The following is a 27,713-nucleotide window of genomic DNA, read 5'->3' as shown; positions in this document are numbered from 1 at the left end:
GCCTGTTGCCTGTATTTACACTATGATGGAGTGTGGGGTTGGTTCAGATTTCTCACAAGGACCACAGTTAAATCAGGGAAACATTCCTTTGTGGTGTAAAGTGGTACTGAATAGTTCCTTCTGGCACTTTGACTTTGGCTTGTTGTTGCCCTACGTAAGGTCTGTGCAAGGACGCAGAGAACTGCCTCAACACCAGGGCTGTATGTAGATGTGCGGTAAATGTTCTTTTCTGGGGTCTAAGATATGAAGTTAACATTTGCTAAGATGGATTTCTATATGCTCTAATTTTAGCATGAAAGATATGAAACTGTTTGGCAAGCTATCATCCAAATAAAGTTGTATCAAAAAAATGTATTTCTTAGGCTCATTTCATGAACTAGTTTAATTCAGCTCTTGATTACATTTCCTTTGTGTAGAACATGTTTCATACTTGGTAACTGACTCTGATTTAAAGAGAATGAATGGCCAAATTAAATGAATGTCCTTTTGAGCAGTTTTCAAGTGCGTGCATTTCTGATTGGTTTTGTTTGCCTTATTCAATGGAGAGAATAATTCTTTGTGGCCAATTTCATTCTAAGAGGGTGATGTTGAGTGATTTTTCATAATTTAAAATATGAATAATTATGCTTCCTTGTTTGTGTTTGATGGAAACTTAGAACTGAAATCTTGGTTTTTTCTCTCTCTGGCTCTGCCCACTGCTGCCCAGAACATTTTGGATGAGTGTGCTATGCTGAATTTTATGTAAATAAAATTTTTTTTTAATTTTAAAAAATGACTATTGCATCATGAAGCAATGAAAATAAATGGAGGAGGGTAGAAATATATTTAAAAAGAGATTGTATTTCCCCTTGCTCACACAAAGCAATGCAAGAGCGAAGAACACTCTCAAATGATGGTTGATCCACAGCTGTACTAGTATTAATATATATGTGTAAATTAAGTAACTGATGTAGCTGTATTATCAGCTATTTGGGATTTGGTTAAAGAGGAAGACATTTGTTTATTAATGGTAATTTACATTGTCCCACAGTGTTTTGGAATGTTCCTTGGGTTACAGTATATAGTTTAAATATTTTTCAGTTATTCAAACCTTCTGTTTATTTCTTCAGTGCAAATTTGTTTTATGAAATCAGCAGATGTACTAACAGTATCTTAAGTGATATTAAGGGATATTGTACTGAGAATGGCGAACAGCTGTTCTTCCATCTCCACAGAATAACAAGAAACGGATTTAGATTATAGGAGGAGATATTTTGATTGGGCATAAACATAATTTCCTAACATTAGAGTCACTGAGACATACATCTTTATAGTTGGTATTTATTAAAATAATGATACCTGACATTTCAGTATATGCTTTGTAGCTGGCATTGTATTCAGCACTTTACATACATTATCTTATTTATTCTTACCAAGTTCTATGAGGTATTATAGAAACTATTTTCCTATTTTGTAGATGAAGAAACGGGGGCTCAGATAGGTTAAATAACTTACTAAGATTACACAGCTAATAAGTGAGAGACCCAGAGTTTGAAACCAGACCACCCGACTGTACAGCTGTACTCTTAGCCTCAGTGTAATAGGAAGAGGATAAACTAGGCTTGTCCATTGTATTAAATACTCAGGATGGTTGGTGATCAGTTATAGACGGTCATGAGTAACTGCGAGTAGAAGTAGAAGCAAAGAAGCACCGCTATCGTGATTTGGTTAAAGAAGCTGTGTAAGTAAGGATGTGTCCCGATTTTTTCTCAGTCTTTCCACTAGGTTATGAATTCTGTAGAAGGATAGTGTGGTTCATATGTGAATTGTTTATGACAAAACTGTGGAAGTTCAAAATCCTATTGAGGTAAAAGAGGTTTCTATATTATACAAAAAAACCTCAGAAATCGGCAAGAAAGACATTAAGGCCCATAGACATAAATGGGAGAAACAGAGCTAGGCAATACAAATAAAATTAAGGAATAAAGAAAACTCAGTTTTGTAAGAAGTCAAATAAATGCAAATTTAAGCCATAATGTGGTATGAATTTTGCCTAGTAAGTTAGCGAAAATTTATAAAATGTTAATACCCAAAGCTGGTACTCTCATTCATTACTGACTGCATTTTAAAGTAGTATGTTAGAAGAATAAAATGACTCAATCAGTAAATAAATATCCTCTTTTCTGGCACTAATTCAGTATATATGAAATGCACATACTTCTTTTCTCTTACATATTGAGAAGCATATTTTATTAAGCTAATTCACAATAGACAAGAAAAACTCTGTATTAAATACCTTTTTTTGTTAACCATGGAAGAAAATAATTAATAGCTGTTGAGAAGAAATGTTGATTCAGTATTTTCCTTAAAATTATTAACTGTGAGAGATGTATTTTAATTGCCAGCCCATCTCAAGCTTAAGTTGCATAATAATCTATCAGGAACATGACTATTTATGTAGAATCTTCTGGTCCATAGGAACCAGAAGATTATATGTGTTTTTTATATATGTGTGTTCTGTAGTTTCGCCACTGGCTTATTAAACTTGGGACCATAATTTAAGTTTGTTATTCATCCACTGTTGCTGACTTCTTGAGATTTTGGGAAAGTATTCTTTATTTCAAAAAACTAAAGGATGATGAAATTGATTTTATTAAAGGTGTGATTTCATAGTTTTAAAATTTAGTTTACATTTATTTATTTATTTATGTATAACTATGCCCAGACAAGTAACTGCAGTAATAAACAAATTATCTTACAGGTATTCACAGTTTTATATGGAAGATAGTTTTTGCCATTATAACATGTTTAACCATCACTTCTTTGATGGAAAGGTAAGAATTATGACCATTATCTCTTTCTTTTATTGTATTTCCTTCATTATTTTTCTAGGGTCCCTCAAGAGCAAATGGTGGCTTTTCTACCATTTATTGATATGTATTTTTGTTCATTCACTGAGTGTGTATTGAGCACCTAGAGGTGATCATGTTATTCATCTTTCATGACTTTTCACTGCTTCTTGAGTGAAGAGCCACTTTCTCACCAAGACTCACGTAGCTTTTTGTGATTTGACCCCTGCCACTCTTCAGCCTGTCGTCTCCCTGTTCCTGCTTTGCTGTTCGTGTTCAGGACATATGACCTTCATCTCAAACTGGCCTTTCCACCACAGGGGCTTTTGCCCATGCTGTTCCCTCCACCTTCTACTCTCTCTTTGCCTTGTTAATATCACCTCATCCTTCAGAACCCTGTTCCAAGTCACTTTCTTTAGCCTCCCCTGACCCTCAGACAAGGTCAGGTTCTCCTTTGTAGATTTATGATCCTGTAATTAAATAATTCTGTGGTTAGTTGTTTGCTGTCTGCCTTCCTGATAAATTTCATGTCCCAGTTAAGGGGATTTATGGTTTTAGTAAACTAATCCTTAAAAAATAGACAGTGTCAAGAGTTAACTCCAATCTATGAACTCTGGGTGATAATGTGTCAGTTTAGGTTCATCACTTTTAACAAATGTCCCACTCTGGTGGGTGCTGTTGATAGTGGGAGTGGTTATCCATGTGTGGGGCAGGGGGTATGTGGGATATCGCTGTAGCTTCCTCTCAATTTTGGTGTAAACCTAAAACTACTCTAAAAAAAAATAACCTTATAAAAAAGGGAGAGTGGTTTAAAAAAATCTTCTTTCAATATGATGTTAATAACATCATTGTGAATAAACAACATAGCAGAGCTGATATTTCTACTCCTAATTTGAGCTCTTTGTCAGTCCCATTACAAAATAAAATCTATGACCAACCAAGTAATCACACCTGACAGGAGGTTGGTCAAAAATGTTTGAAATTATCAAGACTACTTGAAGCATATCCATACATATATGTGATGGGTATATATCAATTTTTAAAGAATTGTGAGCCATGTTTAAGTATATATTGTGCTTTAAGATATTAGCTAATGATAGAATGAAAACCAAGCAAGACTAAAAAACTAAGCATTCAGGAAATGAAAATAGATTCTAAATTGTTGGTTGGGATTGAAAAAATGAGACTCATTGCAAAATGAGATTTAGTAAGTATAGCCAGTGATGTACTCCTTCCATCAGAATCCATTTAGCATGGGGATACATATTTTTCAGCTGTGAAAGCTATGAAAACCAAGTATTGAAGTAAATAACAGTTAGAATTAGACTTCACTGTTTCCCAAAGCGCTTGTGTGGTTGATAACCACTAGAATTTGAGAACTGATTAGATGAGCATGAAGGAGAACGAGGAATTGAAAGATCGCTTGACAATAGATGAAGAGGGGCTTCTCACCTCGGACAGTGACAGTGGGGAAAAGAGAGGAAAGAAGTGGATTCTGAAGGCATTTCACAGATGGAAACCAGAAGACTGGGTGTAATTACTCTGTGTACACCTGAAACTAATATAATGTTATAGTCAATTATACCTCAATTAAAAAAAAAAAAAAAGAAGAAGAAGACTTGATGATAAGTGTACCGGGAGTGAAGTCAAAGATGACATGGGGCCGTGACCTGGATTCATCTTCCATTCTTCAAAACAGAGAGTAGGGAAGTGTGGAAGTGACGTTTGGAAGTGTTGAGTCTGTGGGGCTGGCACGACATCGACGTGCAAGTGTCTAGTGTGGTCTCTTGAAACTGGGGGGCTTTGAGCTCAGGGGGGTTGTCAGCACTGGTGACACAGCTGAGGGAGGAACTGAGTTCATATTACTGCTTGATGCTGCAGTAGTGGGTCAGGTATTTGTTTATTTGTTTTTAATACCAACCAGACCAGATTTTGCTTTTTAATTTGAACAATAAAGACAAGAGTAAAATTACATTTAAATACCAAACAGTTGGCTAGCAATTTCATATATCCTAAGAAAGTAACATGTAAGTAGCCTTTTCTAGGAAATTCTATGTAACTTTTATTGAGAGTTTATAGAATTACCTTACAAGTTTCTAGAATAACGGTTGGAATAAGCTGCCAAGACTGAGCTCCATGTTCTGTTTCACAGAAGAAAACAGTTGTCCAGCTCAGGCTCTCCTTTCTCTATATTTTAGGAGCAGCCACTAAATAGCACTGCAACTGTAGAGAATGATCTACAGAAAACTATTGTTTAATGATTTTACTGTCTCCCCTTTTTCTACCTACTTATGGAGTCAGGGTTTTCAGTAGAGATTACCATCTACTAATCAATCACCAAAGTATTTAAGTGTCTACTAGGTGTCTGTCTGTGAAGGCATATAAGCCTTTGAGGTACCATGTGCCTTTGAGGATCTAAGCCTCTGCCACTGCACAGAAGCTCTTCACAGTTCATGGGATTAAAAAGTAGGAGTTTTCTGCACAGGATTTTTTTCATAGCAAATAATATAGTCTTTTGGGTAATAAAAAATGTCATATGCCTTATTGGTAAGGTGGTTAAAGTGTGTACAGAGGGTGGCTATTTAAAATGCCGAGCACTTTTTTAGTGATGACTGAGATGAAGAACAGAGTTAAGTTATTGTCAACCTTGGTGGCATAAGCAAGTGTCTGTTTCCCATATGTGGTCAATATTAGGACCCTCAGCAACCTAGGATGGGACATCCCACCATTGATTCTTACCTGGAAAGATATTCTTTAATTTCTTTTTTAATTTGGTTAAGGGTTCAGGTCTCGTTCACTTACTTATTTTCTTTTTTCTACTTTTAACTCTAAGGGGTTTTAATTAATTTATTTTAAAATTTGTATTGGAGTATAGCTGATTTACTCTAAGGAATTTGAAGGTTTTTCAGTCACATCATCTGTACTTTTAGTCCTTGTTCGTGTAGGCAGGTTAAGGAAGTGCCAGGCAGCACTTGAAAAATGATTAACCTTCTTGACACCATCCTTTGCTGTAGGACTTTCAGGAGGAAGTTTAATAAAGACTTTACTAGAGAAAAGGGATTAGGATGTTGTGATTTTTTTCCTTTCATCAGTTGGGTCTTCTAAGTTGATTTAGTAGTAGAACAATATATATTTTATTATAAAGTACATATAGGTTTATTAAAGTTTAAATGCCATTAAGCTTTCAAATCTTCTGCCATTTTGTATACTGTAAGTGTTGATTTGCTTTTATAGGTAAGTACTTGAAAGCAATTACAAAGTCAGTAGATTAGAGCTAATATTATAGGTCTGTCTCTTACTGACTTCTCCCAAAGCAAAAAAGTGATAAATATTCTAGACAGTTTTTAATGTTAACTTTGCAATCACTAAAAACACGTCAACTTATTGGGAAAATGTGTTAATAGCATGGTTTTATGGCCTGGATAAGCTTTATTTGTGAGCTTTCATTTATTTACTTTGCATGTTCAAATATGCCTGTCATTTACCTGGCACTCAAAAACATGTGCATGTTTAACTGGTAACTTGGCTCTCATTAACCTGAACTTATGGTGGTGGACAAACCAGACAGGAAAAAATATGTCTTATTCGTCTTTGTGTCTCCAGTGTTTAGCACAGTCCTTGCTTCTGTTTGCTGAATTGAATTTAGCATTTTAGATAGTCCTCATGGGTAATGAGCTTCTCTCTTTTAGGTTACTAAATTTAGTTTTTTAATTTAACCATTTGAATGTGTAGTCCTCTGATAGTGATGGTGTTTGAATTTGCAATTTTAAAAACCCACTTATCAAGGAACCCAAAGATAAAATCTTACGGGGGCTGAATGAGAGAGGCTTCAGGATGTCACTGAGGGACTCTGGGGTGGCAGGATGGGTGAAGTTCAGTACGAAGAGTGAGACTGAGCCTAATGCATTCTCCTCCCAATAGGATGAAGTACCTCCCTTTAGTCCTAATTTAGAAATGAATTTCTGTTTGTTCCAGGCTGCCCTTGAAGTATGCAGAACATTTTTACAGAAAGATGAAGGTGAAGGAGTCATTATGGTGACAGATCCTCCTTTTGGTGGCTTGGTTGAACCTCTGGCTGTTACATTCAAGAAGTTAATTGCTATGTGGAAAGAAGGTCAAAGCCAAGGTGTGTAATTTATTACTTACTGCAAAATAAACATGTATCTAGGTATATATACTTCCTGTCACATATTAGCAGAGCTCAGTGAATCAGAGCACTGATAAAATACCCATGTCTTGCATTCTCGTCTTTTTTTAAAAATAGGCTTATTTGATAATAACTTTATCGTCATGATGCACTTCATATTATTCTAATCATGTGTTTTAAAAACGGCTCATAGGTAAAGTATTTGTTTTTGGTGGGCATAAGGGGACATTATGAAGAATAGCAGTGAACTGTTGGCATTTCTTCAGTAAATATTTCCTGAATGGCCACTATGTTCCAGGTACTGTTTAGGTGCTGGGAATGGAAGGGTGAACAAGACAGACACTTATCTCTGCCCTCATAGACTTTACATTTCCTCTTCCAAAAGTCTTGCCCAGAACTCTAGGAGAGCACCCAGCCCCTGGTCCACAGCTCTAAACTGTGCCAAGATTTGTGTGGGAAGGTTGGCTGTCCAGTAGCGTAACAGTGGTTATCAGTGTCACATGGATACCCAGCCCTAGAACTGGGTTAATGACTGGGGGATATTCAGCTTAAAATGACTTAGGACTTCAAAGTGTTTTATGTAATTATCTAATTAGTCAGTATAATCATTTTTCAGTTTCTAACCTGCAAGTTGATAAATGTAAGAGTGTCAGGAATTTGTGATCAAGCTTCTCCATTAATTGTGCTATATAAATAGTGTGCTTTGGGGACGGGATGCAAATGAAATTTAAAACATGACTCACAGTGCTAAGTATTCCACTTATTTTTGGTTGTGAAGTCTACTTATCAGAGTGGATAAAGTCATTGTTGTTGGGAAAGCAATAAAAAGCTTTGTGAGCTTGAACTGATTCTGCTGCTTATTAGCTGCATGAATTTGAACAAATTGCTTAAATTTTGCAGCTTCAGTTTCCGCATCTGTGAAATGAGATTACTATATTAACATCTAACTCCAGGGGTTATTTAAGGAGATAACATACAGAAAGTTCCTAGCACTGTACTCAGCCTGTATCAGGTGCTCTGTAATTAATAGCTATGTCCCCTGTCTCTCATAAAAATTAATTTGGATAAAATTGTTCATAAGAATCTTCCATGATTCAGAAGAGATGGATTCACCCTGCAAACTGGCATAGTGAGTTATGGCAGAGCTAAGATTCAGACCTAAGGCCTTCTGCCTTTTGGTCCAGGATTCCTTCTACCATATCACAACCACCTTTGTGCTTCAAAGTGATGCTCATTTTTTATCTCCCACTTTTTTTGTAATATCTTTGCCTTTACCTAGACTATAGTGATATGCATGTAAAGATAACTTTTACATACCGTGTGTAGCTGTGTTTAGATATAAAAGAATGTTTCCATTGACTTTTGGGAAAGGTCAAGTTGTAAATGGTACTCTGGTAAATCATCCTTTCTTTTGTATGATTTAAATGTATTGAAGGATTACAATTTCTCCCGATACCATATGTTTTTCAGTAACTTTATTTTTTTCTTTAATATCAGTTTCTTATTTTCTTTTCTCTTTTTTTGTGATCCATTAGATAACAGTCACAAAGAACTACCCATATTCTGGATTTTTCCCTATTTTTTTGAATCTCGAATTTGTCAGTTTTTCCCAAGCTTCTGCATGCTGGATTACCAGGTATAGTAAATATTCTGTTTTCTGACATGGTTGGGGAATGGATATTCTACTTAAATAAATATTCTGATAAGATGATTCATCAATTTTAGTAAATGCAAACACTATAAGCTGTATGAAACACTAAAACTATATCATATGTAACTTAGTGCAGTGGTTCCTAAATGTCTGTAATCTCTAGGGTGCTTATTAAAAATATAGGGGCTTCCCTGGTGGCGCAGTGGTTGAGAATCTGCCTGCCAATGCAGGGGACACGGGTTCGAGCCCTGGTCTGGGAAGATCCCACATGCTGCGGAGCAGCTAGGCCCGTGAGCCACAATTACTGAGCCTGCGCGTCTGGAGCCTGTGCTCCGCAACAAGAGAGGCCACGATAGTGAGAGGCCCGCGCACCGCTATGAAGAGTGGCCCCTGCTTGCCACAACTGGAGAAAGCCCTCGCACAAAAACGAAGACCCAACACAGTCAAAAAATAAATAAATAAATAAAAATAAATGTACTAAAAAAAATGTTAGCTATTAAAAAAAAAATATATATATATATATAGATTCTTAGGTACCAAAATAAACCTACTAAATCAAAATCAGAGGGTAAAGCCCTAAGAAAAAATATTTTACCAAGTTTCCCAGGTGATTCTGAACTGTAGCCAGGTTTTAGACCAAATGATCTGATCTTTCATCATCACCAGAAGATTGTGCAGCACCCCAGGATCATCATTATGAACATGGGTTTTCTCCATTCAGAGGCTGTAGAGAAATAAATTGCTTTTTCTGGTGGGTGGAATGCCATGTACATTTCACTTTGCTGCTCAGAGGATGCCAGGAGCTCTAAGGAGGGGTGTGCCCGAGGTTGTGGTGTGTCAGAGAAGCAGAGATGCTGAGGTGTGGGTGTGCTGATTCAGGGCAGACTGACTGGACCTCCTCCTTTGCATCCTTGTCCTTCACCTTCTGTTTCAGTGTCCATTCTCCTGGATTCGTTTCCTTGGGTTCTGAGGTTAACGCTGTTGTCGCCATCACTATGTGTGGTCACCAAGTGGGCACTGCTTCCACTTTTGTAATGACATTTTTCGATTTGATTTTTCTGAGCAGTTGACTAGCCTCTGATTAAGACTTTTCAGCTCTAGAACTGTAACCGTCTTCACTAGTTGTTCCAAGGTAGCACTTGTTTCTTTTTTTTTTTATAGTTGATTTACAATATTGTGTTAGTTTCAGGTGTACAGCATAGTGATTCAGTATTTTTGCAGATTATATTCCATTATATGTTATTACAAGATAATGGGTATAATTCCCTATAGCACTTGGTTCTAATCTTTCTAGTCTTGAAGATACACACTATTATGAAAATTATTTAGAAATAATGAAACAGTGTTACCAGAAATGAGGGGACAGATCCTACCTGTGATTCTACCTCACATAGCAAATATTATAATTTTGAGGTACAGTTGACTCTTGAACAACAGGAGGATTAGGGGTGCAGTTGAAAATTGTTGTATAACTTATAATCAGCCCTCTGTATGTGAGGTTTCTCCATATCTGCAGTTTCACATCTGTGGATCCAACCAACTTTGGTTCAGTATTTACTATTGAAAAAAATCCACGAATAAGTGGACCTGCACAGTTCAAACCATGCTGTTCAAGGGTCAGCTGTATTCACATCCAGTCTTTTTAAAAAACACTTTTACATATTTGTAATCATAGAAGATGAATTTGAATTCTGCTTTCTTCATGGTGCCTTATATAAGTGTATATTTTAAAATGTAGCTACATAATCTTATGCTTTTAATAAGTAAATTATTCCATTAATAGGCTATGTTATCATTCTCTTCTTTTTGGACTTAGAGGTTGCTCCCACCTTTAAGGTACTATAAATAACACTGCCATGAACATCTTTTATTCATATAATTTTTCCATATTTTCCATAACTCCCTTAAAATAAATTTCCAAAACTAAAATAGAATTATAAAAGTTACGTTATCAAATGTAATGGACTTTTTTATGGCTCTTGAACCATATTAACAGTGTCCTTTCCAAAAGTGCGTAGCACAAGTCATTGTAACCTTGACTTCTTGAGCTCTGCTTTAGGCAAATCCATACCATATATCTTCTCAAAGCTGGTTTACTTTCCTTTTTCGGGCATCCAGTTTTCTGTTTCTTATCTGAAGGATGCTTCTAATATGGACATTTGCAATGCAGAGATAGCTGACATATCCTAAAGACGTTAACTAAGTAAACTATTTCTGGTTTCCAGGAGCACCTGCTGCCTTTGACAGTGAATAATCATCTAGTACAATGTTTGGCACGTAGTAGATGCCCTATACATGTTGAATGAATATTTGAATGAAAAAGAGCACGAACTCTCGAGTTGAAAAGGAACTGGGTTATAATGCTGGTTCTGCCACCTACTAGCTAGGCCTACACATTTTATCTAACTCTCTGAAACTCATCTTACCTGTTAAATGAGCATAGTAATAATATATCTGCTTCATAAGGTTTTAAGAATTATTTGAGATAATACATTAAAAGATTTAGCCGCATCCCTGACACACAGCAAATAGAGAAAAAAGGTTATTGCTATTAGCATTGTCGTAACCATCACTATAGTCATCACTCAGATGGCCCCAGAGTGGGGGTAAAACTTTTCTTCAATTTTAATGTCACAAAACACATTATTTTAACTGCAAAACACATCGTTCCTCAGAAAACTGTTTCATCCACATTTAGAGATGAGTTTTCACTGTGGGCAAGAGTTTCAATTGGTGAGGAGGCAAAGAAGGCAGATCCAGAATAAAGCAGATGAGAGCGATTATTAATGTGGAGTAACCAGTTATTGTTTGTTTAGACAGCCTGTGTTACTAGGAAAGAACTTTTGGAAATACTGTAGTTTTAATTTTAAGGACTAGTTCCGAGGTCCAAGCTTACTGAAAATAATCATATGATTCAGTGCATTGGTGGAAAAGGTTCTAATTAGGCCATGTGTATCAGGGTGAAAAGCAGTCTTTCCAATAAAGAGAAAGCCAACCGTTGAGAAGAAGAATTAGAATAAAACCTATACAACAAAAAAAATCTTCATTTTTCATGATTCCTACTAAAGATAAGAACACTACTGCCCATTATATGCTCAGTGGGAGAAACTGATTTTGCCAGATCTCCTAGGGTATATGTAAACTTTGTTTGTTGTACCTCCCCTTTGATGATTTTTCTACTATTTTTTTTTCTTTTGAAACTCTCTCTGGACTTATTATTATCCTTTCTGAGCCTTTTGCATTCTTTTTTTTTTCCTTTTGTTACTTTAACTTCTTTTTCTGGTAATTTTTTTCCTTTTACATTAGCCACCTTCATCAAATGAAAAATTTGAAAGTTTCCTCGCCTCCTTCACAGGTCTTTCCCATAGACCTTGATTAGGCCTTCTTTCTGACTTTGCCTGAGATGATTATAAGCCCCGAAACCACAATGCAGTTAAAAAAAAAAAAAAAAAATCACTAAATCTCTTTTTTTGGAAATACTTTTTAGGTAAGAGGAAGGCGGAAATGCTGCAAATCTTCATAAAATATAAATCATGTAGACTCTTCAGTGATAAAGCACTTGATGAGTACAGAATAAAATAGCTATCAAAGACCTAGAAAACCAAGAGCTTTATTAAGGGCAGATTAGAAAGGAAGGATTTGGTAATGAAAAGAAATTCTGATTTAGAGTCAGAAGTTTGAGTCTTAGCACTGCCTTCCAGAAGATTAAATATAATCTTGAGGGAAGTCACTTTATCTTTCCAGGTCTCTGTTTCCTTACCTATAAAATAAAATGACTGAACCAGAAAAGGGATGCCAGATAAGTTTTACTTTTAGACTTAAGCCTGATAAATTGGTATTGACTTTCTGGAGAATTTGTTGAGAATACCAGGCTCAGTGGCAGAGAGTAGCGTGACTGATTAGTGATGTCTGCCACAGGGTCAGGGTCAGGGAGTGATGGCATTCAGGTCCTGTATTTACCATATCTGAACTAGATCTTCTCACTTCCCTTCCACCTTGAACATGCTATGATCTCTTGTTTCTGCTTAATCTGGGACATTTGTCTGGATTGTTAAAAGTAGAGATCTTTGTTTTTTTTTAAAGCTGTCTTTTAAAACATCATCCTGTTTAGAAAACTGTTTGTTTTTCGAGTCTGGTTTCATGTTCAGAAATGAAGAGGTTTTGACAGGAATTTCTGAGAAATGATTGTAAATTATAAGGTGACACGTGAAATTCTCAAAATTCAATATACAATAAACATAAAACATTTAATGGATTTGAAGTGATGAGGAATAACACACACACATATGTATGTGTATGTCTGTGTATATATCTATACATACGATATTTAAAATAAGAGGTTACATGGAATATGGTGTGACTAAAAAACCTTATTGCTATGGTAGAAGTTGATTGATGGAGCTGAAGAGTTCACTTGGAATCTTTTGAATATATTGAAATTAAACAGAACACACTTTAGGGATTTATGAAAATACAAACATGTACTCTGTTTTATTTAAGCTTTGTTTCCTAGCATGATACCTGGAGCATAGTAGGTGCAGACTAATAAATGTTTGTCAACTTGAATGTCTTGTTTTCTGTATAATTAGTTTCAGTCTCATGTTGCAGAAGAAATTTGTGTATAGATAAAATTAAAAGTTAGGAATTGCAGAGATTTTGTGCTTTCCCTCATTTGTATACAGTACTTCATCACATTAATCAGTTCCATGGGAGAAATTTTCTATTCGAAAATGCCTCTCATCATCATTGTGAGTGAAATGTCAGGGATAATGATGGGAAAATGGTGTATCAGCTCTACCACTAGTGATACGCAATTTGCAAAATTGTGTTTGCTTTACAGCACTTCCATAGGAGGTTTATTTGTGTGGATGAAGCTATGAAATATAGATGTATGTTAGAGGTTCATTAATTTATCCTAGCAGCATGCATTTTACATACCATATGTTTATAGTTAATTAGCACAACAAACCCACATTTAAAAATAATAATAATCTCAATTAGGTTATGCAAAATCAAGTAATCAACCACCACCCTGACACACACATTCTCTGACTCCTTAGGTAACCATAAAGAAATTCTTTTTTTTCCCCTCTCTTCCATCTGCTATCTATTATATTGCATGGACTATTCCATTTACTAAAAATCTTTCTAAGATACTCTTTTCCAGCATTTGAAAATCTTCATAAGATTCTCTTGGGAAGAATTTTTTTTCTTATGACACTCATAAATGTTCAAAATATCTTTGTTGAATTTAATATGGTACCATATATTTACTGAATACATAGAGAAGGTGCATTAGGGAAAAATTATGAATTTAAATCATTTTAAAAGAAAACTACTTAAGGTACTATTTTACGGTGATTTTGAAGTAAAATCTACTTTTGTATCTTAGCCTCTAGTAGGTAACGTATATTCATAGAATTTTAAAGTTGTAAAGATGCATAGCTTTAACATAGGCTGACTTCCCAATGTAATAATCCTTTCCACTAAATTCATGACAAGCAGTCATCTAGTCTCACTTGAATGCTTTCCCTGAGCAAAGTCCTACAGCCTTACAAGGCAACTCAATTTATTTAATAGCTCTAATCGTTAGAAAATTTTCTCATATGGAGATAAAATATGCTCCCTATTAACTTCTAACCATTGGTCCTACTTCTGTTTTCCGAAGCAATAAAGGATAAGTCTAATTTCTATTCCACATGACACGCCTTCAGTTATAACATAGCTATCAGATCCTCCCAGTCATCTCTTTTCTGAATAAACACCCCCAATCTGTTAAACTATAAGCCCTATTTATTCCCATTTCTTTCAATAGAAATGAACTGGCTTTATTAATGTCTCTCTTAAAATGTAGCAGCTGAATGGAGGGCTTCAAATGTGATCTAACTTCGTCTCCTTTCCTTGTTACGACATTACAGTTCTGTGTAAGCTGGCTGTGAGCCTGCACCAGCTCTTACACCTTCGTGATAGACTGTGGACTCCCCACGTTGGACTGTGCGTGCTCACATGCCGAACGCCCTAGGGCTTTTTTTTTTTTTTCCCCCACTGTCTCTCATTTAGCTGAGTCTCCTCATCCTGTACTTATTTTTTTCCCACTGCTGAAGCTTGTTAATCAGTCTTCCTAAATTTGTTCACCTGTAAATCTAGCAGGCATTGGCATGGCCATGGAGAGAGCTTAGGAATCTCCCTCCCACTAAAGGCCTCTCTTTCCATTGTCATCGATTCCTTACATTTTTGTAATTCTCTCATTAAATAGCTACTTTGCAAGTCAGTTCTGTTGTAAATTCTTAAGTGTAACCTTATTTAGAATCTAAAGAATTTATTACAACTTACTTGAAAGTTGCGATCTACCTGTATTAACCTTATAAAAATCTCATGGTGTTCTTGTGGGTCATGTAAAGCAGTGGTTCTCAAACTTTAGTGTGCCAGGAGGGCTTGTTAAAAGTAACAGATTGCAGGGTCCCACCTCCAGAGTTTCTGTGTTATTAGGTCCTAGGTGGGCAAGAATTTGCATTTCTAACGAGAGCCCAGGCGACGCCGATGCTGCTGACGCAGACACCGCGCCTTGAGAATGACTGACCTGAAGACGGATGCACTTAGTGGCCAGGTGGAGTCACGGCAGGCTTAAAACCAGACGGAAAATGTGCACGGATGATAGGGTGGGGGAGGAGACGGGAGCAAGAAGCTAATAGAAATCATGCTTGTTGGCCTCGGTGTACTTTCCAGATAATCTGCAGAAATGGAAGGTTGAGTTAGGGGTCTTGAGGAGAGAGGTAAACGTTCGAAATAGTCATTGTGGGGAAAACTATAGTTACAGGTGTCCCTCTGCACTCCATCCTTCTATCTGTCTCTACCATATGCCGGGTCCTGAATTTAGTGTTTTACATACATTGTCTCATTTAACTTTCATAACAACTCCAACGTAAGTATCAGTAACCTCCTTTTCCAGATGAAAATGATGCCAACTTGCCTGAGGTCACATCAAAGTGAGTGGCAGAGCCACTGCCTGGCCCCCACACCTGGCTCTGTCAGAGAGTGATGGTGGAGGGCCACACTGAGGCTGCACTGAGCCTTGGGGAACTGAAAACGGACACACAGTGAATTTCACAGGCAAAAAATGAAAAGCCCTCTACAAGCTGGCACAGATCATCAAAGGTGGAATGTTTTAATGCCCAAAGCTGAAGTCTTAATTATATAAAAGCCTTTCCTGCAAATTCTGTTGCATTGGAAAGAAGATTAGTGTTGTTTTTTGAATCCTAGGTAACATGAATGTGTCATAACAAATTTTACCTTTTTTATAATGAAATTTTACTCTCATAGAGGCCCCTCTGAGGCTGTTGATGAATAAGTAAACTCTTGCTTTTGAGAACTTATTAAATACTCTGATTTAATTTGTATCTTGGCATCAGTTTGTTCATGTATTGGTAAAAGAATCTTAACGAATGTTGACTCATTTGAGAAATTTTTCCTTTTTAATCTTTCTAGGTAGATTATGATAATCATGCACTTTATAAACATGGAAAGACAGGACGGAAACAGTCTCCTGTGCGTATTTTCACCAACATCCCACCCAACAAAATAATCCTTCCTACTGAAGAAGGGTACAGGTAAGAGAGACCTTGAAATACACAAGTCACTGAAAATAAAGTTCCATATATCTAACACCAAATGCCTTTCATATTGACTCATGTAGTTCTTTTATTACTTTTAAATTTGGCCTATAATGTTATTTTGAATTACACCGAACTTTTGTAACAAATGCCTTGTGACCTTTTATCTACCTTGTGAATCTCAGTAAGTATATGCAGCTGATTTCTTCCAGTCTTTCTTTTCTCCTTAGATTTTGCGCTCTGTGTCAGCGATATGTTTCTCTAGAGAACCAGCACTGTGAACACTGTAATTCTTGCACATCCAAGGTACACTTTTCTTTAGAATGTGTTTTTACTCAAACATATTAGTTTTATTTTAGGTCACTAGTTTCATTGCATTTGTTTAATGTTATTTTGTTAATATTATAATTTGTATTAATGTATTATCATTTATTAATTTTAATATTATAATTTGTATTAATGTATTATCAGTTATTAATTATACTTTAATATAATATTTTTTCTCTAATTATAAAGTACAGCAGGCTTTTAAAAATACTTAGTTGCCTTCATCATCATTAACAACTATTTGAGTTATTTTTATATGGTACTGTATGACTGCTAAAATTATTAGTGTTTCAAATAAGGCACTAAATAAGGGCTAAATTTTGTTGAGGGCAAAATTAAGGTGTTTCAAATAAGGAATTGAACTATTAGATACCATCACTGTTCTGATGAAGCAATAATTAATAACATGTGCTGTGTATTTACTCCTCACAGCACTAGTAGACAGGGCTTTTTACAGATGAGGAAGGACTACAGGGGACATACCTCCTAGTTATTTTTTTAGGAAGGTGGGATCACCTTTAGGTTACTCGGTTATTTTAACTAAATACAGTCAGAAAGAACATGTGAAGTTTAGTTGGCTGATACGCACATATTATTCTCCAGAGGAAAGGCTATATTTTTATAACTATTGGAAAGTACATTTTTTATAACTTTATAATTATATTACTGGTTATACTGGTTTTTAACTATGGTAACACATCTGATTATGTATTTCCAATTAGTTTAGAAATTATCTGTATTCTTCATTAAAAAAAATTATGCTCAGATCATACAAAGTACAAAATGAGGAAAACAAAATTTTATTATTTAGAGATGCACACGTAAGTGGAAAAAATAAACAAAAACAAGGAAGTGACCATCACAAAAACCAAGATAGGTGTTTCTCAGTGGGGAAGGGGGAATGCTGGGTTGGGAAGGGGCATGTGGGGAAGTGTCTAGAGTACTGATGGTATTGTCTCTTGACTTGTTGGGTTCATCAGTGTTCACTTTATAATACTCATTAAACTGGACATATGCATCTCATGTACTTTTTTAGGTATGTTTTATTTCACAGTTTTTAAATTACCCAAATAGTAACCTCTATCCTTCTAAATTACATTAAGTTCTCAAATATGAATGTTATTAAGGATTATACCAGCTAGACACATTAAAAACTATGAATCATTAATTCTCTTGAAATTTTCATTGAGTCCTTCTTTATGCAGATTGGGTTGCTCGATCTGGAGTGGACTTTCAAGATCATTTAGATAAATCCTCCAGTTTTAGAGTTAAGGAAATTGGGGCCCATCAAGGAGGCGTTTGAGTTGAGTAGAGAAATGCATAAATTAAAATCAAAGTATTTAACTGTAAAGCCCAGGAAAGTGAGAAATAAGGAATGAATAATTTACACAGATTTTAATAAGACATTTTAATTTTTAATTGTGGAAATTTGATTTTTAGTGACAAGTTAAACATAATTTAAAAATTGTTTTTGTAGGATGGCAGGAAATGGAATCATTGCTTTCTCTGCAAAAAGTGTGTAAAGCCTTGTAAGTATTTAGACTTAGTGTTTGAGATCTTCTGAAAATATTTGACTTTTTCTTCATCTAAATAGGATTTTTATTTCACTATTTACAAAAGAAAAAAATAATATAGAGACTTGCATGAATTTACTTGCTTTTTAATTTTTACACTTGCCAAAATGTACTTTCTCTCCTTCTAAGAGAGACATGACTTTACCCTGTTTCAGTGTTGCATTTGCTTTGGCTTGTTTTAACAGGGTTTTGTATCACTCAGCCAGCCCCCATTTTGTCAGTGGCTCTAAGCTCATGACTCATGGCAGAAGGGCTGAATTTGTTGCCATGTATCAGAAAGAAGTTAGCTGGTTTACATGGGATTCCAACCTCTTAACCTTGGCCTCTTTAGCCAAATTATAATTAGCTATGCAAAGCAATCACAATATGTGAAGTAAACACTATTCACGCTTCCTTATCATAAAGGTTAATCAAATGAAAAATTATATTAAATGAACCTCTTCTAATACCTAATTTTTATTTTACAGCCTGGATCCACTGTAACATTTGCAATCACTGTGCTCTTCCAGATCATTCTTGCACGGGCCCTAAAGACGGCTGCTTTATTTGTGGTGAATTAGATCATAAACGGAGTACTTGTCCTAACGTCTCTACATCTAAGAAAGTTAACAAGTTAGTTGAATTCTTTTATTTACTAGAAAAAATTTTCCTTGTTTATTTGTACGGAGCAATCCACAGAAGTACACAATAATCAGAGGATCCAGAAATGCTAAATTAATTGTTGCTTTCACTGTTAGGTATTGTTTGCATAGATGGGGAGAGGGAGGATATGAAGGTGAGTCAAAGAGCTTAAAATTTTACAGGTAAGGCATGAAAATAACCAAAATATAAGGTAGAAAGTGACTAACTTCCTATATATTTGTGTAATATAGCTGTGTAATTCAGAGCAAAGTTATACCAATGACAATAGTATATTTAGAAAAACTATTGGTATTTCAACTGGGCTAACTTGAATGTTACACATTTCTCCTTTTAAACTGAAGGGATTATAGCTATTGAGTCCTCTTGTTTTACTGATGTGAAAACCAGATAACCAAGTTTAACATTACATGACCGTTGAGATCAGGATAAAAATTTTGAGCTATCATATGACTTGTGATGAAAAAAACATCTATTATTATTAGAAGTATCTGATGGTTTAGTAGCTACTTGTGATTGTATTAGAATTCTTTTCCATTTGTTTTTTTTTTGGTCAGTAGAAATTATTTTTTTCCTTTGAAGCCCAGCCATTTGAATTCTGCCTAGTATTTAAACTACCTTTTCCATTACTTTTTATCAAATTTACTTTAAATAATTATTTCCACTAAGTAATCTAGGGTAGAAGTGGAATTTTAAAAATTAATTAAAGAGGTGTATTGAAGAGTATTACATTTTTTTATAAAGCTTTAAGAATAGAATACAACCTAATAAAGGATTGATCTGGGGTTGTTGCACTATTACAATGTAATTCTGCTTGCAAACAACATGCTTAGCCTTTGATTCTGTGATCTTATGACACGTGGAAACTGAATTTGCATTTTGGTAATACAATGTAGGCTCTTTATTGGTTCTTAAATAGCCCTGACTAGTCTATTTGATAGTAATATGTTGTTTTCATTGAGGGAAATCATGTAGTATCTCTTAGTACTAGATTTTATCAATTTTAATTCAAGACCAAATTCCTTAGGATGTGTTATACCTGATAGTTCTTAAATAGTATCACTTTCTTCTCTTAGAGAGGACTCCTAAACTGTGAACAGTGATCTTCAGATATTGCTTTCAAAAAACTTTTACAATGAAATTGACAGTGCAAAATTTTTTCTTTATAATAGTAAAAAATAACCTTAATAGCTTTTTTAGCATATATGGCATAAAAGATCTTTTCATCTTATATGTTTTATAGTTGTCATGTTAATTTGGTTTTCCTTGGTATTCATTTTCCTTTGGTTGTGATCTGGAATGGCGCTGGCTCCCTCTTGTGGTTAGAGCTCCTTTTATCAGTTACATAAATACCTATAATTTAGAGGACAAATACTAGGTCAATTTATTTTTAAGGCAAAATAAAACAATCAGTTTATTATACTCGGTTTATCACTGTTGAGAGACTTTATCTCTGGAAAGTTTTATTTATTCATATTACAAATGAATATTTTCTGTTTTTGTTTACTGTATCTTCTAGTGAAATCTGGTTCATGTTTAGTTCTTCTTCTGAGTGGACAAACCAAAGAAAATTTGTTTAACTTTTGTATACAGACATGCATAGCTTCATTGACTTTGCCATCAAGAGATTATACTTCATTAAATTTGCTAAATCATCACTTATCAGGACATTATCCTACTTTTAAAAAATGGCTGGAGGGAAAGGAGATTTATGTAACATGCACAAAATGGTATAAAGATGACTGTTTTATTTGTTTTATTTTGAACTTATAGGATACCCCAGTCCATGGTGAAAAATCTAAACATGGAAAAATATAAAATTGCCAAGCAAAATTCTGAGTAGTAGTCATGTGGAGCTACTAATAATAGCTAATATTTATTTATTAATTACTATATGCTTAGCATTTTACATACCTGAATAATTTATAGTAGAGTATGTAGTATCAAGGTAATTCAGAACACAGTTTCCTGAATCAAACTAGTTCTGCCACTTCCTCATGGATGATTTCATAGCCTCTGTTTCTTCCCCTAAAAAAAATTGGGGGGAAGGAAAGGGAAGGGTGACATCTGCCTTGCCTCAGTCTCCCAGCTCCTTGAAGTCAAAGACTGTGTCCATTCATTTTTGTATTCCCAACACTTAACATACATACTGAATGAACAAAAAGAGAGGCTGAGTTTGGTCCACTAGGAGATTGTATACTGTTGACGGAGCTCCTTTCCCAGGTTTTGGTCCTGGGACGATCAAGAAGAAGCGTTTCCCTAGGACTCGTGGTGGTTTAGGGGACGTGGATCTAACAACTGATAGCGCTGGGCAGCCATGGAAGTGCCCAGGTTCGCCACTACTGGCAGCCCCAGCCCATCCCTTCGTTCATGATATGATAAACGGCATGATTCTGCTAGCTTGGAGAAAGTGCATGGATAGACCAGTAATCTTCCTCAGCTATATAGATTGCCTGTAATGTAGTTCAGAGAGCACCTGAAACAAAGGATCTGGGTTTTTGTTTTTTTTTTTTTCTGGTGTGATTTAATGTTTTTTAGAGAGTGGGTTTCAACTTGTTCATTTTTTTTAAAAATATCTTTATTAGAGTATAATTGCTTTACAATGTTATGTTAGTTTCTGCTGTACAACAAAGTGAATCAGCTATACATATACATATATCCCCATATCCCCTCCCTCTTGAGCCTCCCTCCCACCCTCCCTATCCCACCCCTCTAGGTCATCACAAAGCACCGAGCTGATCTCCCTGTGCTATGCAGCAGCTTCCCACTAGCTATCTGTTTTACATTTGGTAGTGTATGTAGGTCAGTACTATTCTCTCACTTCATCCCAGCTTCCCCTTCCCACCCTGTGTCCTCAAGTCCATTCTCTACATCTGCATCTTTATTCCTGCCCTGCCACTAGCTTCATCAGTACCGTTTTTTTTTAGATTCTATATATGTGTGTTAGCATAAGGTATTTGTTTTCCTCTTTCTGACTTACTTCACTCTGACAAACTCTAGGTCCATCCCTCTCATTACAAATAACTCAATTTCGTTCCTTTTTACGGCTGAGTAATATTCCATTGTATATATGTGTCACATCTTCTTTATCCATTCATCTGTCGATGGACATTTAGGTTGCTTCCATGTCCTGGCTATTGTAAATAGTGTTGCAGTGAACATTGTGGTACATGTATCTTTTTGAATTATAGTTTTCTCAGGGTATATGCCCAGTAGTGGGATTGCTGGGTTGTATGGTAGTTCTATTTTTAGTTTTTTAAGGAACCTCCATACTGTTCTCCATAGTGGCTTCAACTTGTTCATTTTGAAGCTAGTCTTCAAGAAGAGACCACAAAATGTGGGCATCCTGTATGGCACTTGTCAGGACTTTTAGATCTACTGAGGAAAGGAAAATTAGCTGTAGGACTATAAGATGGGCCTCTTTAAGCCTTTTCAGTTTTTTCCATTGTGCTATTTCATTTTTCTACCACTGCTAACTGCCAGTGTATTGGCCTTTTTAATGAAAAATGTAATTCAGGGATTTGGAGATTGAAGTGCTGAGTTGAGCAGTACAGATGTACCAAAAAAAAAAAAAAAAAGAAAGAAAAACCAACCAAAAAACCTCCCAACTCATTGGCCTGACTATTTACTTCTGTGGTGTGTTTGTCCTGAATAGATTGTTCTAAATCTGTAGTCACCATCTTTCAAAGAAATTTCTTTTCTCAAACATTTTGCTTGGTCAGGACTCTATCTCCTTGTTATTATGGTTAGGATTCTGAGGATTTATGCTTATAATACAGTAAATTCTTTCCCTCTGTTTTCTTATTTGGTTAGCTAGTTAATTAAACTTCAACATAATTACATAATTCACTGTGCTCATTCTACAAAATAATTTAGCACCTTGTTTTTCAGAGCTGTCAGAAAGCAGAAGCAAAGAAAGAGCAATAAGATGAAAATGGAGACCACTAAAGGACAGTCCATGAATCATACATCTGTTACAAGGAAGAAGAAAAGAAGAGAAAGAGCTCATCAATATCTTTGCTCTTAAATGTCCAGTGGCTGGCGAATAAGAAAGATTTATAGTCCAACCTTTGATGCCATTTTCTGAAAGTGCCTCACTGGACTTAAATTCTGTCGCTTTCAAAGGTATGCACCTCTCTAAGCTTGAAAGTAGGCAGGTGGTATTTGCTGGTTTATAGACCTCCTCACCCCCAGCAGCCCCTCTGGAGACCTGGGGAGTTGTTCCATCCTTAGCTGGTTTGCTAGCTCTCAGTGCCTTTTTTCTGTCTTTAAATCTCTTCCAGTCGTATTATTTTAGCCTCTTTTATCTGAAAAATGGGCATAAAGCGTCCTTTTGCAGGAAGAAAGAAGAAAATGAGAATGAAAACCTGAGGTTTTGTTTACATTGAACATAAGAGTATAAGTTCGATATTTTAAATATTAAAGTATTGTACAGTGGCTTAAACCCCACTTGTAAAGAGAAATACAATATATAATTTTTTTTAGACAGAATCTGAAGATGATGGAAAGAATTTTGACAAAGGCAGTCTAAAGATATAAAGATTATGATTATGGTTACATTATTATTATTAAGTATTTATTTTTCAAATACTTTTTGCAGTTGTCCTTTGATGGTATAGAATCACCTAAATGTTTGTTGAATGAGTGAGGTATTTAGAATTATGACTTGCTCTGTCATCTTCGTGTCTCTTAACCTAGGCAGTATGTTTCTCTCTATGTAAAAGTAGTAGCAGAAGGCAGGATATTTTGGTGATCCTCATTCCTATTCTAACACTTCCTGGTTGTATGTCCTTAGCCAGGTCATTCATTCTCTAGAAGCTACTGTTTCTTCATTATTATAATGGGGACAATAATAGTTAGACCTCAGGTTTGTTTGTGGTGAAATTAAATCAGGCATATGCCCCTGGCTCTCAGTTCTCCTGTTACCCGTGAGAAACGTTAACAAATGAAGATGGCTGCGGAGCACTAAGGGTAATCACCGGGTGGTCAGGTATTGTAGCATGGAAGGGAGCAGTTTGAACAAACAGTTCATTATCTCCTTAAGACTTAGTAGTTTAGAATGGCTTGCATTTGCACAATGACATTTCTCTCTTTCCCAAATGACTGCTTTAGAGCAGGTTTGGAGGCATCTCTGCTTGGGCTTAGCTAGCCCTGAGAGTAAAGGTAGAAGAACTGCACTCCATCTGGTATTTAAATTCCACCTGGTATTTAAGTTAGGATGGTTTGTTGCCTGATGTGGAATACGCACATGTGGCCCTGATCAGTGTGGTCCTGGTAGATCAGGCTATATCAAAAGATGAGCTAAGCTCCTGGACTTAACAAGCATCAGAAAACTCTTCTCTTGCCCCCTTTTTAACCTGGGTTCCTGTGGTGATAGGAGGGGCAGATTTTGAGGTGATTGGATGAGATATGAACCTTGTACAATCATTGTGAGAGTTCCCCTCTCTGATTCAGGCATAGATGTGGACATTGCCTGACTTCCATGGTGTCCACGATACCGTGGTTAAAATCTATTGAAATCTCCCCAGAAACTCAGACAGCTGAGGGACCATGACTGCTGAAGAATTGGGTCCTGATGGCCAATGGTTTTTATCATCACCATATTTTCTTAGTTTTAAGATACCGTCGATTGTAAAATGCATTTTCGATGTAATCATAGCTTTTCAGGGAGAAAACACCTTTATCTCATTAATTGTATATATTAAATTTTAGATGTATCTTTTTTCAGAAATATTGAAATGTGAAAAAAATGTCCATCTTAGTATTGAGCAAATAGGGTATTACTTATAATCAGGAATTTTGTACTTAAAAACTTTGTTACCTCCTTAGAGAGTTAAAAATAGGAAACTTGATGGTTCTGTTTTTTTGTTCAGTTAATACTAATTTTAAGGACTTAATCTCTTTCTTTTCTCAGAGGATAAACTAATAGAATGTAAAAATGTCTCTGGGAGGTAAAGTGTGATGGGAGATGAGGTCATTTGTTCTAATTAGAAATCTGCCTATCTGAACATTAAGATACTTACTCAAAATAGCAATAGAAGAAAATTCCTGAAATTTGACAGATAAAACTTTCTAAGCTTTTTAAAAGGACGTTTTTCTTAAATAACTACAGCTAAATTTCATTCTCCTTCTTGTTTACATTATAAAATGTAATGAAATACAGAGTTACTTTGTAAAGGCCCTGGATGATCAGATTTCAGTTTTTTATCCTACATTTAGTCTGATATTTAGACTAATTTATTTCTACAGTACGCCCCAATCTTTTCATCCTATTCTCTTCTTTCTGTTTGGAATATTTCCCTCCATACAGCCGTCTGTTAAAGTCTTATGGAGCCTTTAGGCCCTGGCCCAAGTCCCACTCTCTCCTGGGAAGCCTCACGTGAGTCCCTGATAGCAGCCAGTACCTTCCTCTCCAAACCCCTTCCTATTCTGCGCCACATTTGAGGCACTTTTCATGTATTATTCTGTGATTATATTGACAGATTCTGTTTCCCCGAAAGCTTTCAGTTTCTTCAGGTCAGTACCCACTTCTTTTTTTTTTTTTTTTTAATTTTTATTTATTTATTTATTTATGGCTGTGTTGGGTCTTCGTTTCTGTGCGAGGGCTTTCTCTAGTTGCGGCAAGCGGGGGCCACTCTTCATCGCGGTGCGCGGGCCTCTCACTATCGCGGCCTCTCTTGTTGCGGAGCACAGGCTCCAGACGCGCAGGCTCAGTAATTGTGGCTCACGGGCCTAGTCGCTCTGCGGCACGTGGGATCTTCCCAGACCAGGGCTCGAACCCGTGTGCCCTGCAATGGCAGGCAGATTCTCAACCACTGCGCCACCAGGGAAGCCCCAGTACCCACTTCTTATACTTTCAGGTCTTTCTTATGTATTGTAGGTGCTCAGTAAAAAGTTGATGAAAACATGGAATTTTCTAGAGGTTTTCAGGTGGTCGGTGTATTCATTTGCTAGGGCTGCCATAACAAAAAATCACAGACTGGGTGGCTTAAACAGCAATAATTAACTTTCTCACAGTTCTGGAGCCTGGAAGTCCAAGATCAAGGTGTCTGCTGAATCAGTTCCTGGTGAGATCTCTCTGCCTGGCTTGCAGATGGCACCTTCTCACTGTGTCCTCACATGGTCTTTCTTCTATGTGTGTGCATTCCTGGTGTCTCTCTGTGTCCAAATTTCCTCTTTGTATAAGGATACTAGTCAGATTGGATTAGGACCCACCCTAATGGCCTCATTTTACTTGTCATCTCCTTTTAAAGGCCCTGTCTCTAAATACAGTTGCTCTCTGAGGTACTGGGGGTTAGGACTTCAACATGCAGATTTGGGGAGACACAATTCATTCCCTAACAGTAAGCATGCCTAAGATATGGAGAGGACTTGCTTTTTTCTCTTTCTTAGAAGGACTGAAAAAAGGAAAACAGACCTAAACAATATTGGGAGGAATTCAGAGCCAACAAGCGGACTGTCCCAACACTGAGGGTTTAAATGTTGGGATGTGCTATGTGAGCAAGATTGGCAGCCTTATCTGGAAGTCTTTAAACTTAGAATAATTCAGCTTTCAAGGTTATTTTAAGAAAAACACTTAAGTTGATTTCTGCCCTTTTTAAAGCAGTTTGTAAAATACTAGGCATCTGGGAGAAGCTTGACTATAGGCAGACATCAGAGAAGTATTGTGGGTTTGGTTCCAGACCACCGCAATAAATTGAGTATCTCAGTGAAGGGAGTTGCATGAATTTTTTGGTTTCCCAGTGCATCTAAAAGTTACATTTATACCACACTGTAGTCTGTTAAGTGTGCAGTAGCATTGTCTAAAAAAAAAATCCACATACCTGAATTTAAAAATACTTTATTACTAAAAAATGCTAAACATCATCTCATAACACAGAGATGCCACAAACCTTCAATTTGTAAAACAAACCACAATATCTGCGAAGCACAATAAAACAAGATATTTAATTTTTAAATATAAAATCACAGCCTATAAAAGGTCCTTCCTTGTCTGATACCACCTCCTTCGTGATGTCCTTGTTGGTGTGTCCAGTGGAACAGTACGTCTCTTACCAGTGAAATAAAAATAGGTGTGTGTTTGTGTGTCTTTTCATTTCTACTTCTTTTCAGGTACTTAAATCATGCCCTGCATTAGAACAACTCTTTGTGCTTGTTTCCCCCATGTAGATTAGAAACTCGTTGATGGTAGGGGTCTGTGGACATCATCGTGAATGTTCACTGGCTCCCAGAGCTGTGTCTTGCACACGGTGATATCAGAGACAACCAGTTGCAGTATGCATGGCCTCATTCCTCCTCCCACAAGCCTGGGAAGCAGGCGCCCAGGCTAACACCATTCTCCACCCTCCAAGTAGAAGCTGCTCCTAAATATGGACCGGGTGAATGGAGATGGCCACTTACGCCCCCAAACCCAACTGTGCCGCCTGTCAGTAAGACGCTAATACACTTAGAGCTGCCCAAGGAAGAAAAGCTTAAAAAAATGCAAAGGAAAATCCAATTTGACCTACTTGATGCGGTTTTAATTGGAACATTAGGACATGGGTAAAATTACTTGAGGGTCAGCTAGAAGGTCACTGCAAAAAAGTGAAGATAAGAACTCTACTATTTGATTTCAAGTGACTTAGTATAAATGTTAACTCAGCAAGACTGGGGGAAAAAAGCACCAAAAGTAAGCAAGCAGATCTCAGAGATCTGAGGGGTGAGTTTTATCCCATTAGCTGGACAGCCACAAGATTCTCACACTACTGTGTTGCTTAGTACCCCTGCAGACTAGCAGTGTGACATCCGGTGATCTCTAAGAAACGAAGGCTGATTAGATGGGCCAGCTTCTTCATCTGAAAATGTGGAGGTGAGGAATGGGAGAAAACTAGAGGTAGACAGCCTAAACATTCCACATGCTTAAAGAGGACAAAAGGAAATAAAAGTTGCTGCCTGCTA

At 36.3% G+C, this 27,713-nt stretch overlaps 1 protein-coding gene across 3 annotated transcripts in view; it reads left to right on the top strand.

Moving 5' to 3' along the window:
• ZCCHC4 (zinc finger CCHC-type containing 4) overlaps positions 1-26,858 on the top strand; it is a 51,441-nt gene extending 24,583 nt beyond the window's left edge. For all 3 annotated transcript variants that reach the window (XM_059923246.1, XM_059923245.1, XM_059923244.1), the window contains 8 exons: positions 2,741-2,813; positions 6,804-6,954; positions 8,511-8,611; positions 16,112-16,233; positions 16,467-16,542; positions 18,041-18,092; positions 18,605-18,749; positions 22,668-26,858. In XM_059923246.1, the coding sequence (XP_059779229.1) occupies positions 2,741-2,813; positions 6,804-6,954; positions 8,511-8,611; positions 16,112-16,233; positions 16,467-16,542; positions 18,041-18,092; positions 18,605-18,749; positions 22,668-22,803 (856 nt within the window). In that variant the 3' untranslated portion in view covers positions 22,804-26,858. The remainder of the gene's footprint in view (positions 1-2,740; positions 2,814-6,803; positions 6,955-8,510; positions 8,612-16,111; positions 16,234-16,466; positions 16,543-18,040; positions 18,093-18,604; positions 18,750-22,667) is intronic.
• The last annotated feature ends 855 nt before the right edge of the window (positions 26,859-27,713 follow it).

This window comes from Balaenoptera ricei, chromosome 5, assembly GCF_028023285.1.
Source record: "Balaenoptera ricei isolate mBalRic1 chromosome 5, mBalRic1.hap2, whole genome shotgun sequence".
Lineage (NCBI taxonomy): Eukaryota > Metazoa > Chordata > Mammalia > Artiodactyla > Balaenopteridae > Balaenoptera > Balaenoptera ricei.
This window is presented reverse-complemented; position numbering and strand designations above follow the sequence as displayed.